The 17075-nt window shown below is 31.2% G+C and overlaps 1 protein-coding gene across 1 annotated transcript; it reads right to left on the bottom strand.

Moving 5' to 3' along the window:
- Positions 1-369: 369 nt before the first annotated feature.
- Positions 370-3431, bottom strand: LOC112790494 (vacuolar protein sorting-associated protein 2 homolog 1). The gene is made up of 5 exons (XM_025832923.2): positions 3101-3431; positions 2530-2660; positions 1313-1417; positions 841-1101; positions 370-755 (listed from the first exon to the last, which is right to left on the bottom strand). Exons 1-5 carry the CDS (start codon positions 3135-3137, stop codon positions 618-620), a joined length of 672 nt encoding a protein of 223 aa, XP_025688708.1. The 5' UTR covers positions 3138-3431; the 3' UTR covers positions 370-617.
- Between the last annotated feature and the right edge of the window lie 13644 nt (positions 3432-17075).

Genomic DNA, 17075 nt, shown 5'->3' with positions numbered 1-17075 from the left:
TCATACTTTTTTTTAATAATACATATATCTTATTTATAGTGTATATGTATTTTTTAAATTTTCATATATCTATCTTATTTACAGTGTAAATGAGATACATAAAAATTTAATTTGTTTATAGTATAAACGAAATATGTAAGAGAAATGAAAAATGGTAAATATACTACAAATTACGTATATTGTAAATAAAATATTTAAATTATTTACTTATAAAAAAATCCAGACAATATGTGCTATTTTGACATCAATAGATGGTGCTTTCATATATAACTTAAAATTGTGTGTTTCGGGTCAATATACAAATTTTTGACATTTCATCAAAGTTATTGAAAAACAAGTAAGCACCACCCAATCATTCACCCACAAAGATAAATTACAAATCTTTTATTTCTAATTTATTTACTATTTTATACACTTCACGCAAATTGTTCAAAAGATTCATCTTTTTAACATATCAAAAGCGAAAAGGAGTTGTGTTAGAAAAATCAATCATTCTTTTTACAATCATAAGTAAAATCAATCATCCAACCCTGGTACAACTTACCAATCATACTACATGGTCCATATGAGCTTCACTTTCCATGGGAAAAAGTGGAATCCCTGTATGAGAGTGAAGACTACATTTTCCTTAAATTGTCCAACCTTGCCTGCAAATCACTATCTATTCCGCTATCATCATTTACCGCAGCTTCAGCTTGTGGTACCTTGCTCTGTGTAGCTGGGGCAGCAACAGCCGACGACGGTGCATTCACAAGCTGCAAATCAAAACAAAACTCATTATGCATGAATTTGGCCAGTTAGATACGTTGACTGGGAAACAAAGTAACTAAACTAAGGTACCTCTTGGTTCATGTCGATTCCAATCTCATCTAGAACCTGATTTACTAGCTCTTCTGTTTCTTCTTCTTCTTCGTCCCCTTCCAAGGCGTCATCTATTGCATCTGCCATCACCTCGGATGTCAATTCCATCTTCTCATTCTGTCTCTCAAATTCCATCATGATTTTCTGCAAGTTTGGCAAGTTCATCTGCCTATTCATCTGTCCCATGGCTTTTGTGACACCTTTCATTGCCTCGCCCATTGCTTGTGTCGATTTCAATGTCTGAACAATTTTTATTTACAGAAGAACTAGCTTTTAGCACTCAAATAAGAAAAAATATTCATAAAATTTGAAAGATAAAATTACATAGCTTTGCCAGTAATCATATTTTAAAAAATGCAAAATGGCATAAACCTTAAGACAGAACTATATAACCTATAACGACCATATGTGCCAATAGCACAAAACATATAAAATAACCACAACAGCATACCTGGATTCTGAGTGATACACCTTGAAGCTGTGATTTTAGCTTATAAAACTTTTCAATCTGATGCCTTGTTCTGACAAGATCTTTTGCCATAACCCTAACAGCACCCTGGAACACATTGCATAAAATACAAAATTTTATATAAAATAAGAAACTACTGGTGAAATATATCAACCACTTTAATGGCTAAAACCTAAATCAAGTGTCAATACAAACAACAGAAAAACTTAATATAGCATTTTTTACCAAATCATGATTGTCATAAACATCTGACCTATTCATTCAAAATATATGGAAATCAAACTACATTTACAGTTGGCAACCTAGTTCACTATCTTACAAGGACTGTATTGGTTAATATGTAACATTTAAAAACATTCTAGTTTGCAATGCAATCAAATGGGACACACATGGGATCCAATTATGAGAAAGAAAAGTCTCGTCTTGTTTATATATGATTTCTTTAAAAGATTCGAAGTTATACAACTATATTTACTCTTGCAGCGGTAGAGAAGAGATCTCAAATTGATTTGACAACATAGTATGTAATGACAGAAATCCAATATCTTCCCCGAATCATATGGTATGCTGCTAATATTGTGATATACAAAGACTATCAAAAATGAAATATATGATAAATATGCTAAAAACAAGGATTCAAATTCTGCATATATGAAAATTCATGTATACTAAACAGTAAACACTAACTAATTTGTGCACTACACGTAAGTCAGCTAGATTGCAAATTTGCAATCCTTCTGTAGAACTCAGAATCTCAACTTCTATAAGGGTAATTAACAGATCAACACGAAAACAAGTAAATAATTTCAAGCCAAGAGATTGCAAAACTGGAAATAAAAGGTTCTATCCCCAAAACTAATGTTAACACTGAATAATTATCCCCAAAACAAGTAAATAATTTCAGGCCAAGGACTAATCCGTCGTGTGTATGAGCTCCATTTAAGGGTTTTCCGCTCGCCAATGGGTTGCTGCATATACAAGGCGGGATTCAAACCCCCGACACTTGCTCAAGCGGACTAGTGAACTAACCACTATACTAACCCAAGTTGGTTATCCCTGTTTATTACTAATGACAACATAATTGGAACAAAACACCCCTATTGAAGGAGAAGAATCATAAATCTACAATAAAAAGCAGCTAAAAACAGCATAATCACTTCATTGAAAGAGGCAAATAGTATAATGTGTATTCAACATACCATCTGGCCTTGTTTCGCGCTTTTCTTTATCTCTGCGATCAATTTCTTCTCTTGTGTTTGTAAGCCCTGCCTCTCTCGTTCTATTTCTCTAATTGATTTGTCCAGCATTCTCTTATTTTCCCGCAGAAGCTCTGAAATTAAACCACAACTTATGGTTATGTCTTATGTGCTAGAAATCAAATATGAACTATAGCAATAGCAACCAAATTGGTGGAGTTTAATTTTGATGCTTTGATTTTATATTGCAATCTAATCAAACCAATTCTTTTCGACAATCATGAAAAATTGCAAGTTGCGGTGTGAATGGTAGTTATTTTTGCTAACGGTGGCTATACAATATTGAATATTATGTGAAACATCTTTGGACTTAATAAATCATGAATTAGCATAAAGAATGTAGAAAAAACTGTCACATAGATAAACCCTATCTAAATCAAGTATACAACTATCCTTACCCAATAGTTTCCTTGAATCTATTATTTTCATGTGAACATAAATGGAAACTAAGAAATTCATTACATAATAACTGTAGAATTCAAATAAGACAAAACCGAATAGCGAATTTTCAAACCTGCGGGTGTTTTCCTGTGTCCGAAAAGAAAACTCATGGCGCTGGATCGGACGATCTTAGCAGAAATCGAATCGAATTGAAGATCTAAAGATGAGAGCAGATGAGAGCGGTAAAAGATGGTTCAACGTTGGGATTTTGGTGTGGATCGAAGTTTTAAGAGTTTTGATAATGGAGTTTGCTTAACGCGGTAACGTTGACATACAGATACCATCAAAGAACCATTCATCCCAGCTTTTCCCACACGTGGCGCACTCCGTTAGGGACCTCCATCCCACAATTCCATTTCTTATTTCTTCTGATTTGCCATCTCAAGATTTCTTTTTTTTTTTTCAAGAATAAATTTAGATTGAGTTTTAAAAAATATTTTTTTTTATTTTTTTTAATTAGATAAATTATTTTATATTTGAATAAATTTAAAAAAAATAAATATTAAAAATATATTTTAATTTTATTTTTTTAAAAGCAAGACGCTAGTAGCTTATAGAATTATTAAATAATTTAATTTTTTTAACAAAATATTTTTTAAAAAGATGTATTCAAATTTCTATAATATTTAGTAAAAATATTTTATTTTTTTATAAAAAATATTATTCATATTCTAACTCACAATTAAAGTTTGAAATAAAATGAGTGAGTCCAATCTACAAAAACAAAATCTAGAAGGCCTATTCTCTCAAGTTATTCGACTCAACTAGAATGCAGATCTCTCAGTGTTTGATTTGACTTGTGCAATAATAGTATAATTGCATAGCAATAATTTCTTATAAACTCACCCACTATTTAAAATGAGAGATACTAATAATTTTTTAAACATTGAAAAATAACTATCCACCACTATAGAAGGAGGAGTTTTAGAGTGATGATCAAGTCATCATTCTCTCCTATAAATACTCTAGCACAGTCAAGTATTTCTTAATCCTAGTTGACTACAATTTGTCTAAAATTCTTGCTAACTTAAGCATCGGAGTTTCTTGCAAGTACCATCCCCATTCAAACTTAAAGACCTCAAACGGCTTTGCCTCGCTAGGAAAGACATTGGAACCCTCATCAAAAGGAGTCTAGACCTCACATCTAGGCCCAAATCACACTAGTTTCAGGTAATCCTCGAAACATTTGCGCCATTTTCAGGGATCTAGTTGTCAACACCAAACTATGACAGAAGATCATCCAGAAGACAGACTTATTGCATCCGATTAGAATCCCACAATGGGGAGCATCCAAACAATGATCAAGTACTCTTTATTCCCTAACACTCTGAAAAGAGGAAGGGTACTACTGAGGACAGAGGAAAAAGTGACTTAGGAGGACGAAGGTTAAGTTCTCTGATCCACATTCCCGAAAGATTAAGAAACAGAGAAGTAACGAAGACCATGGAATTGGTCCATGGTCATCAATGTAATTTGGAATAATTGGAGATCGAGTTAGAGTGACAACATGAGTCTGAATGACAGCTACAGAAGGAGCTATGTAGTAGTAAAGAGCTTGAAGAAAAATCAAAGAGATTGGAGTCCAGCCTTCGAAAAAAAAATCTCGAGCAGGCTAAGATGCGACCCCTTTAGGAAGCAAGGACCCATTTTCGGAAGACATCATATGGGCTAGAGTACCAAGGAGTTTTAAGAGGCCAAACATGGATCTCTATGATGGCATTTCGGACCCATGACATCATCTAAGCAATTTTAGAAGTCACATATATTTAGCGGATGCGTCTGATACAACGAGGTGCAAGGCATTTTCGACCACATTAACCAAGGCAGCAATAAAATGGTTTGATAGTCTCCCACCAAAATCGATTACTTATTTTGACAACCTAACCAAAATCTTTCTCACACAATTTTCAATCCAAACGACAAGGCCAAACATGTCCTGAGCCTTTTGGGAGTCAAACAAGAGGTCGGAGAGACATTTGGACCTACATGAAAAGATTTAACAAAACATATTTAGAAATTCAAAATTTATCCATTGAAGCAACTATCATGGGACTTGTCAATGATCTCAAGAAGGGTCCTTTATAACAATTTACATAAAAAAAACACCCAACCTCTTTGTATGAAGTACAGAAATGAGCTAAAACATATCTCAACATGGAGGAAACTGCCCAATTAAAAAAAAGCCTACAACAGGATAAGGCAATCAATATTAGCCCTGAGACGAGGAAAAGGAACAGAAGACAAAAAAAGAATACAGCTCATAAAGGCCTCGAATGCATCACTCATATACTCCGTTGTGAGTTTTCTTGGTCGATGTCTATAGGAAAATATGTCACATTGAGAATATACCACCTCCAAGACTAATTCGAAGCAAGAAAAGGGGAAATCGCTCAAAATACTACGAATACCATAAAAATTATGATCATTCTATAAATAAGTGCTATGATTTGAAGATAGAAAAATTGGCCAGAGAGAGGCGATTGGATAAATATTGTAAGGTCCCACATCGGTTGGGGAGGAGAACGAAGCATGCCTTATAAGGGTGTGGATACCTCTCCCTAGCATGACGCGTTTTAACGAGTGAGTGTGGGGTTTCGGCTAGCATCCCTATCGTTAAAGGCAAAACCGTGAGGCCTTGTGTGCCAAAGCAGACAATATCGTGCTAGCGGGTGGTCTGGGCTGTTACAGATGGTATCAGAGCCAAAACCCGGATCGATGTGCCAGCGAGGGTGCTGGGCTCCCTTTGGGGGGTGGATTATAAGGCCCACATCGATTGGGGAGGGGAACGAAGCATACCTTATAAGGGTATGGATACCTCTCCCTAGCATGACGCATTTTGACGAGTGAGTGTGGGGGGTTTCGGCTAGCATCCCTATCGTCAAAGGCAAAATCGTGAGACCTTGTGTGCCAAAGCGGATAATATCGTGCTAGCGGGTGGTCTGAGCTATTACAGATGGTATCAGAGCCAGAACCCGGATCGATGTGCCAGCGAGGGCGCTGGGCTCCCTTAGGGGGTGGATTGTAAGGTCCCACATCGGTTGGGGAGGGGAACGAAGCATCCCTTATAAGGGTGTGGATACCTCTCCTTAGCATGACGCGTTTTGACGAGTGAGTGTGGGGGTTTAGGGTTTTCAATTACAACTCTATACCCTAATTTTATTGGGTTAAAAAAATTGGTTTTCAATTACAACTCTATACCCTAATTATATTATTAGTTGTCCCCAAAAAGAAACCCTAATTTACTAAATACTCCCCAAAAACCTTAAACTTAACATTTTCTTCTCTTCAGCCGCCTCACCTCCTCCCCAAAAATCCTATGGAAGGACTAGAGTTAGTGAAAATAGAGTTAGCCAGCAATTTCAATTACCTATTTATACTTGAATATCCCAACTCAAGGGTTTCCAATTAATCAACTTCCAAGCCAAGTTGGGAGTTTTCAATCATAACATGAATGCCATTTTCAACAATGATAGAATAAGAGCAAGTAGGAGACATGGTAATTAAAATTAAATCGATAAAAATAAATTTAGAACTAATAATTAATTAAAAGAAATCAAACAAATAATGGAATTAGATATAAAAATGGTTCATTGCATTAATAACTCAAAATTGACAAAATACAAATATGAGTACCAATAACTAAATGGAAGACAAAAGAGTAAAGGTAATATAAAGGCAAGCTATAACGATGAAGACTTCTGTCGAAGGTAGTAGCAATTTTCTCTAAATCCAATCCAAAAGCAAAATTCAAAAAAACTAAGAACCCTAGGAGAAGTGGTGATTTTCTCTTTCCAGAATTCAAAAACTAAAAACTAAACTCCAATGAAAAGTGTCTGTGTCTTCTGTCTCAGCTTCACCCCTTCCTCTGATATGGACTTTCGGGCCTGAAATTCGGGCAAAACGGGGCCTAGAAATCGCCCCCAGCGAATTCTGATATCTGCAGCACATGGTGGAATACCATGCATACGCGTTGCCTACGCGTACGCATCGCTGTGCAATTTTCTATTCACGCGTACGCGTCGCTCCACGCGTGTGCGTCGCTGAACTTTCTCCTAGTCACGTATGCGCGTCGCTGCTCGCCCATGAAATCCTTAATTCCTGGTATTCCTTCTCTTTTGCATGCTTCTTTTCTATCCTCTAAGCCATTCCTACCCTATAAACCCTGAAAACACTTAACAACACATCACGGCGTCGAATGGTAATAAGAGAGGATTAAAAATAACAAATTTAAAGGCAAAGAGGCATGTTTTCAATCATAACACCAAATTAGGAAGGAAAATGTAAAACCATGCATTTTACATGAATAAGTGTATGAAAGATTGACAAAATTCACTCAATTTAGTACTAGATAAACCATAAAATAGTGGTTTATCAATGACTACTGTACAATATGACCATGCTTTTTAAGTGCGGCCATAAGTTAGCTCAGAAAATCTATTGTTCTCCTTTTTCAGTAATCTTTCTAATAAAACCTTCCAAAATTCATATATAATTTTAAATCATAATTTGAAAGAGTCATTCAAACAATGACAAAAAAAATTATGTATAAATTTTAAATCAACTAATCCAATGTAACAACTCAATTTTCGATAGATCTGGATTACTACCAGTTATTAGGAGCTACTTCTCATTTAAACTAAAAACTTTAGACTCTACATATTAGGAAAAAAAATTAAAGAGCAAGCAATATCTAAATGATAAAAGAAATTAAACTAAGAAGAATTAAGATAATTAACTAGAAAATAAAAATAAATTTAAATGTTAAAAAGAACTTGGCAAGGGTTGAAGGTTAATGATTACTATCATTGTCACTAACCACAACATAATAATTACAAAGAGTAAACCCAATTTGTCAATGATGGAGAGGATTATGCCAATTCGGAATTTAGACAAAATTAGAATCACCTCGTTGATAGCATAGTCTAAACCGACAATGAAATCCCAACATCAAAGTTTAATTAAAAAATGTCACAATTCAAAACAATTATAAACCGGGAGTTTGAATTCCCGGATCGTTCTCCCTAAGAATTGCAATGAAATACTCAATTATTGGCTATGGAAAAATGGGGGTTTGATGGCATGAGACAAGGAATGTAAATAGCAATGAATGAAACAAGCATGTGAGGAATTAAATTCAAAGCAATAAATCAAGAAAAAAGAAAATACAGGTGCTAAAGAAACCTCTTGGTAAGGAGTGAGTTAAGGTTACCTATCCTAACCATTGAGTACAAACATATAATGATTATAAAGAGTTAATCCTACTTAGTCAACCCTAACATTGAGGATAAGTCAAATAGGCATAATTGATCTCAATCCATAAGTCCTAGTTAACTCACTAATTAACTTAGTGAAAGACTAGCGTCAATGAAAACCAAATCAATTAACTACTCTAATATATCAATCAAAAATGGACATCAATGACTCAAGGTCACCAAAATTCTCAATTCCAAGCCAAGAGTGTGAAAAACTTCACTAAAACTAAGTCAAACATTTTATCAAACACTTGGTGTGCATGAAAATAAAACCATATTAAATTGCAATAATAATAAATTCTAAAGCTATCAAAAGCAAAAAGATAATAATAACAACTCAATTAAATAACAATAAACAAAGAAACATTAAATTGCATTAATAGAAATTTAAATTAACAAAAGTGTTCATAAACGTAAAATTGGCAAAAATAGAAAAAATAACAAAAAGAACTAAGAGAATTAAGACAATTAAACAAGGAAAAGTAAATGAAACTACACTAGAACAAGGATCAAAGAGAGATATTGAAGAGAAAATAAACTAAGAAACCTTAATTTTTAGAGAGAAAGGGGATCTTCTCTCTCTATAAAATACCCTACAACATGATACTAAGCTAAACCTAATTGCTCTCCCATTTTCCTCCTCTTAAATTAGAGTTGAAATAGTTTCAGAAATAAGTTGGATTGGACTCTAGAGATCCAAAATTTGCTGCCAGCAAATTGCATTAAATGAGATCACGTGCTGGGACCTGTGCGTATGCACACTTGCTGATTTTTTCACTTGTGCGTACGCACAGAGAGTTGTGCGCACGCATGACTGCACACTTCCACCTGTGCGTACACACACATAGTTGTGCATGCACACAGTTGCTAAAAAACTCCAAACTCCATTTCTTCGTGAATTCTCCACTTTTACATGCTTTTTCTTCATTCTTTCAATTCAATCTTTACCTTACAAGCCTGAAATCACTCAACAAACACATCAAGGTATCAAATGGAAATAAAGTGAATAAAATTTAGCAATTAAAGGCCTAAAAAGTATGTTTTCACTTTTAAACACAATTTAGGAGAATTTACAAAACCATGCTATTTCATTGAATAAATACAAGAAAAGTTGATGAAATTCACCCAATTAGAGCAAATAAATACCATAAAATGTGGATTCATTAGTCAACCTCTACAAATTAAGAAAAGTCAATTAGGCTTAATTAATTCTAATCCACAAGTTTTAGCCAACTTAGTAATTGAATTAGTAAAAGATTAACCTTAGTGGAAACAAGATTAATTAATATCTCTAAATTATCGATCAACATGGACATTAATATCTCAAGTTCACCCAAGTTTTCAACTCAAGCCAAGGATACAAAAATTTACTCTATAACTAAGTCAAGCATTTTATCAAATACCTAGCTAGAGTGCATAAACATAAAATATCATAAATTACAAGAATAATAAAAACTACAACTACCCAATTCAAGAAAGCAATAACAACAACTCAAGAAAACATGAATAAAATATAAACATCAAATTGCATTAATAGAAAATTGAGAATTCAACTATAATTCATAAACTAAAATGACATAAACAAGAAAAACTAACAAGAGAATTCTATCAAACTAAATTAGTAGAAAAATAAAATGTAATTAAAGCTAAACTAAAATAAGATTAAAAAATAAAACTAAATAAAACCCTAAGAATTCTAGAGAGAAGTACTAAAAGAACTAAACCTAAAAACTAGATGGAAACTACTTAGAAAACTACTTCATTTTTCTCTTGCACTTTCTCCTTAAATAGATACTTGGGGGCATTTTGGCCTTTTTGGACTTTTTGAGACCCAAAAATGAAGATACATATGTCTCATTAAATAAGGCCCGTGGAGTTATTTCATGCACGCAGAAAAAGCTCGCGCGAATATCTCTCTCACGCGAGGAAGTGCCGCTCGTGAAAATAATTCGCTTATGCGAGAAAAGTCCGCTCACACGAGCTTCCAGAAAGCTCCACTCCTGAACTGCTTCTCGAATTCGCTTCTTCGTTCCATTCTTTTTTTTTTCTTTGAAGCCATTGATGTACCTAAACTCTGAAATACTTGAATAAAATTGATCACAAAATTGAATGGCATAAAAAATATTATATAAGAAATTAATTATTAGGAACACAAAAAGCATATTTTTCACACATACTTCATTGGAAGCAAGATTCGAAAAAAACTTAATTAACTAAGCTAAAATTGTGTAAGTTTGTTGATAAATCCCATCGTAAAGGTCCATGTCCAGACTTTAAAAGTTTATAGGGACTTTAGCTCTCATGATTTCTTCTATAAAATGGTCTTCACTCCTTAAGGGTGTGGATTCTCGATCAGTTCGAGATCTTCTTCCCTTAAGGTTAGCTTCCAGCTTTTCAACTTTTTCTCCAGCTCCCTACATCGTCGAATTTTTGTACATAGGACATGTTTAAATTCATGCTGTTGTTTCAACTCGATCTCGAGTTGTTCCAACTGATCTTGGTGTCCATGTACTAATTCCATGACTTCCGTCGGGTTTTGATCCTCTAACTGTCTGGGTTGGTGGACCTCTGAATTTACCCTCCATCCTCCTAGGTTTTGTGGATTCCTCTCTTCATTGAGATTTTTCGTTCTCCCAAAATGCGGGGTATAACAATTTCATGATCGTCGTTGTGTTGGTCTGGTTTTGAATCTGATTCTGATGACTATGTCCATCTTCAAGATGGTCGTCCGACATGGTTGAGTATAGACTGTCTGGTCCTCGGCAACAGCTCCAACGTTACGAGGGTTACCTAAAACGGATGGATTTGGGCCTAAACGTGAGGTCTAAGACTTTTTTTATAATAAGATGCTCCTCTGTCTCCTCAGCAAGGTGATGTTGTCCGAGTTCTTTAAAGAGGATGGTGGAGGAAACCTGCAAGGGACTCCGATACTTAAGTTAGTAAGGATTTTAGACAGATTTTTAGTAGATTGGAGTCTAAAAAATACATGAAATTGTCAGAATATTTATAATTGTTGACAAGTCAATAACTATTTTATGAAGTGATTCTACTTTTAATAATGGATAATTATTTCTTTGTTTTTTAGGGAGGTTGATAAGATTTTTTTCTTAGATAAATAGAAAAAATTGGAAGAGTTGGTTATTTGTTTAAATGAGTAGGACTAGATCTGCGTCGCTTCATTCGATCTCTGTGAAGTCGAATAGATCGTAATATAGATCTAAACATTAATATTGTAGAATGTTGATTAGACTTCAATTATTTTGGGTTTGACTCTTAAAATCGGTCAAGAGTATAAATAGATGCCATTAAACCAACCTTGTAGTGCAATCACTTTTATTTTCTCAACTGGTATCATTATGGTCATCATTAATTAAGTCTAATAATTTTGTTCTAGCCCAACTTCATTTGACACGATTTTACCCAACTTAAAATAGGCCAATAAACTTCGGTTTGGACTAATCTCATATCATCACAAAATGTTTTTTTTCTTATTATTAATAAGTGGAGAAGATGCCCAAAATTTATTTTAAGTTTTTTTTCCCATCTCATTTTATAGTTATAACTTATAACTCACTATATTAACTCAACAAATAATAAACTTATTATAAGGCTTTTTATATTATAACTTGGGATTTCATTTTCTTGCTCAATGATGATGAAAATCTTTTAATATAAACAGAAAAAAAAATCAAGCGAATGTGACTGGTTCATTATTCGGTCTCTTAAGTCTTAACTGAGAAATTAAGAATTCAAAAATAGGTTAGTGTGTTAGACATAAAAAGAATCTATAACTAGATATTTATTTATCTTTAAATAAATGATAAATAGGCAAATAAATCCATCTTTATATAGAACTTGTTTTAATGCCATTAAATTATTAGAAAAAGATTTTGTTTCAATGAAAAATATCTTTTCTTTATTTTGTAGTGTGTAACAAAATTTTAATAGTAAAAGTAAAAATAATAAAAAAAACATTCTTTTTTTAGAAGTTACTAGTGTATGTTCTCATGCCCTACACGGATTATACATAAAATTATATAATTTTTTTATTAAAATTTAAATAAAAAAATATATATAGTAAGTATTATTATAAATATTTTATAATTTAAAAATATTAAAAATAATTAATATTTATTTTAATCAATTTGAATTGGTTGAATGGTTATCTCATTTGCCTGCTTAGACAAGTATTTGGAGTTCGAATCTCATCCTTAATAAATAGAGTATCAACATGTGGTGGATTAATCCGCGATTTGTCGAGTTAGGAAATTTGTAGAAAAAATTGTATTTATCTTTAAAATAGATTAATTTTTCATTAATAGCAATACTTATGAACTTTTGTCTTTTGTTGAAATTTACTTAGGACAATTTTATTTGTTGGTATCGTATTCATTCTTAAAATCAAAACAATATGATCAACATTGTTACTTGTTAAAACTTCACATTTTATGAAATGATTTTTAAATTTTCAAATTCATAAACTTATGTCATTACAAAAGTTATTAGATCGAATAATATTTCTTGATAATATGGTGTATCGAAACGCCATCGTTGAGTATTAGTTAGTGTGAAGAGAAATCAATAATAACTTTTGTTATTCAATATATAATTTATTCTATTGAAAAATATATTAATATTTCCTAAATTTATAAATATATTTTCTTCTAATTTCTTACGCTAGTTTATTTGACAATATTTACCATTAAAAAATAGTAAATGACCATACTATCTCACAATATACATATGATGTGTAAAATAATTTCTTATCTTAAAATTAATTCTGGTTAGTGAGATAAAATTTAAAATATTTTATTTTCTTACTCAAATTTAAATTTAAATTTAGTATTGATTAATGACTCATTTTTTAAATTCAATAAAAAAAATAAATTGATTAGATGTAAAATATTTAGCATTTAATAATTTCAATCATTTAAATTTTAATTACCAAAAATTAGATTAAAAATTAATTATAAACTTAATAATCGATAATATATATATATATATATATATATATATATATATTAGTACGTAAATAATAATATCCAATGTATTAATTATTTATTTATTTTTTTGATAGAATTAATGTATAATCTATTGAGAATTGATTTATTATCCAACTTTTTTTCATATAAAAATAGTGATCTTATTTGTTATTATTATTTAAATAATTTTTTATAATTTTTAATTAAATAATTAACTTAATTAATAACCTTTATTATTGCTTTTATACTAAAAAAATATTAGTTTATACTATTTACATATTTTTCACCACTAATAAGTAAATAAATAAATAAATATTTGCACTATTATATTTATTATCCTAGATGATGACTTAAGTTACTTATTTTGTATGTTAAATAATATTTTGTATGTTAATTTATTAAATATTAAGATAAAAAATTATTCAATAAATTATATAAATAGTCATTCTAAAAAAAATTATATATCATATATAATAATTCTTGATATATGTATATATTATTAAAATTATCTATTTCAATTATGTGAGTTATTATTGTTATTTTTACTTTTTCGTTACATTAAAAAATAATATTCAAAACTAAAAAAGAGATAATTAATTTTTTAAATTTGAATTAAAAAAATAGCTTATAAATATATTCAACTTTTACATATATTAAGTGTTATAATATTAAATAGTATAATATTTGCTATAACAATAACTCAAAATATTAATCTAAGATATATTTGGGTCTAGTAAGACCTCAATGCAAGTAAGATCAACTAAAATATATTGTTAGGGTCCCAAATTCGACTTAGCTTCATTATCTTAAAGGCCCAATGCAGATGAAGTCCACACGTCCCCTCTTAAATAAACTCAGATTGGATCTCTGTTGCTAGTTAGATATGGTAATGAGTACTCAGAGGAGTGTGAGAAACCCCCTTCCCATCCCTCACTCCTATTTAAAAAAATGCCTCCATTCCTTCTCCGTCATTACAAGTTCTTGTTTAATTACCCCTTAGGGAATGTAGATCTCCTCGATAAACTTTTGAAAAAAACTAACACAAAAAGACATAATATAATAATTATAAAATAATTAGTTTAATATAATTCAACACAATTTATAACATATTCGTTATGACAAAATAACATTTCAAAAGGAGAAAACATAAAAATATATTCCAACCTAATAATATAACATAATTTTTTAGGACGATACTGAGCGACGTAGTGACGGACTTGAGAGGTAGAAAAAGTGAGTTAGAGAGAGAGAGAGGATCGAGGCTAAGAATGAGTCTAAAAGAAAAAGGAAGAATTCAAATTGGAGGCAAAATTAGGGTTGCTAAATTCAAGAAATGAATTTATGTATATGTAAATTAGGATAAATTAATAATTTTATTCCATGGAGGCAAGTACTTATGTCGGTGTCTTCATTAGAGGTGGCAAACAGAAAAACCCACCCTGTCTCGCCAAAAGTCCGCGATCTGGTGGGCTAGCCTGCCCCGCCTTGCCTAGTAAGGCGGTCTTAAATTTCTCCTCCGTCCCGCCTAATGATAGGCTGGCAAGTTGGAGGGCTATCTTTTTTTTATAAATCATTAAATATTAAAACAATATATATAATTTCACAACAATTTCAATAAATTTATAATTTCTAAAAATATAAAAAAGAATTATAATTATAAACCAAATTTTTTGAAATAAAATAATAAAATCAATATTGTCCAAAGCAAAACAAATATTGTCCAAAATATATAATTAAACATCTTCAAGTTTATAATCAATCAAATATAAAAGCTTGGACCAACGGGAAAACCTGAACCGTCCCACCGAAGCCCGCCAAAGCTTATGTATTAGGCGGTGTGGGGTAGGCGGACTTTTTAAGTTTGGCAGTCTCAAATTTTCAGCCCAACCCTCCTTTTTGTCAGGTTATGTGGGTCAGGCCGATAGATCTTGGCCCGTTTGCCACCCCAAGTCTCCATCCATTTCCGGGTGGCAGGTCGTGAGAATTTCACGAGTCTCCATTTAGTCCTAAAATGCGAGTAATTTCTGCAAATACCTTTTTTGAATATTTTTGTGATCATTCCTATTGCTAACATTCATTGATTTGTGACGTGGAGCTATTCTATCCACTCAATAAATTCTCAGATAATCAAAATTTAGATTATCATTTTTGTACAGTCACATGTATCTTTGTTATAACAATATTAATAGAAGATAAATAGATAAACACTAAACTATTGTTTGAATATAAGATAAAAAAATAAGAAGAAAGAAAATAGAAAGAAAGAAAATGAGAGGAAACAAAATGGAAAGAAAAGCAAGGGCGGAGCTAGAACATTTTTTAGGAGGGGTCAACATGAAAAATATAAATTAATAAGAGAGAAAAATTAAAAAATTAAAAGGAGGCCAAACTGAAAAATGAGAGACTTATACGTACAAATTATTAATTTTGAGGGGAGGCCATTGCCCCCTTCCCTGTAACGTGGCTCCGCCACTGAAGAAAAGTATATTTTTGTGTGTGTATTTAGATGAAGAAAAAATGAATGGAAAGAAAATAGAGAAAAAATTTTCTTTTGCTTGGATAGAAAGAAAAGTAGGAAGAGAAAAAATTATAATAGAGTAGAATTATATTAATATTTTTATATATTATATATAAATTATAATTCAAAAGGTAACTCTGTATTTTAACCCATGTTTGCACTTCTGCATAAGTTTTCTTCGCAACTTTAAAGAGAAAAAATTTACATGAGTTTCACATACATTTTTATGTTTTTCATTCAATTTTTTTGTTGATTCAAACAATAAAAAATTAATTTTTTCATCTATTTTCTTCTCCAGCATTTTATTTTCCTACAAATTCTTTTAATCTAAATTAAACAATGCATAAATAAGTCACATTTTTCATATATATATATAACAATAACTAATATCACATATTAAGTTAATTTATGTTGATAAATTACCTAAATCCCCCAAACCCAAAAACATTACCTAGTTATCTCCATTTATATTTCTATATAAATCGAATTTAATGAATTCGAATTAGGGTAATAAGTAATAAATCGAATCTATAGGATTCAAATTACTTGACATTGTGATTCGAAAGTAAATTGAATTCAATGAATTCAAAAGTAAATTAAATTCAATGAATTCGAATTATGTCATCCCCTACTAAATCGAATCTATAAATTTCGATTTATATGGTCCATGCTAAATCAAAGTAATAAGATTCAATTTATACTCACTTAATAGCAATCCAGCTCATTGTAAATCGAATCTCCTTCGTTCGATTTAGTAACATAGATATCATCCAAGTAATTCGAATCTTATAGATTCGATTTACTACGAAAACGCATAATTCGAACTCCATAAATTTGATTTACATAGATATGTAGATTGAGACATACACGTAATTTTTTTTACTTTGGCAGATATACATAAAATTGGTTTGCAAATGGTTTATAAAGGTGATTTAGGGCCTGTTTGGGAAGCTTCAAAAATAACTTTTTTGAGCTTTTGACTTATAAAAAGTAGTAGTATTAATGTCTGGTGCAATTTTCAAAACCAAATTGTAACTTTCTAAGAAGCTATTTAGGAGCTTATAGAGAAGTTAAAAAAATTACTTCTCTCATAATATTACTATTTTTTAATCACATTTCTATAAAATAAGTACTTTTAAAATTAAAAATCCAAATACAAAATAACTTATTTATAAGCTACTTTTAATATAGTCATTTATTGTTTAAACTATTTTTTTAAAAGTAGTTTAATTAAGCTATTTCCCAACTGGACCTAATACTCTACATATTATAACTTGTGAAATCATAATATTTTGA

Source organism: Arachis hypogaea, chromosome 3 (genome assembly GCF_003086295.3).
Source record: "Arachis hypogaea cultivar Tifrunner chromosome 3, arahy.Tifrunner.gnm2.J5K5, whole genome shotgun sequence".
NCBI lineage: Eukaryota > Viridiplantae > Streptophyta > Magnoliopsida > Fabales > Fabaceae > Arachis > Arachis hypogaea.
Note: the sequence above shows the minus strand (reverse complement) of the source record. Positions and strands in the feature narration are given on the sequence as shown.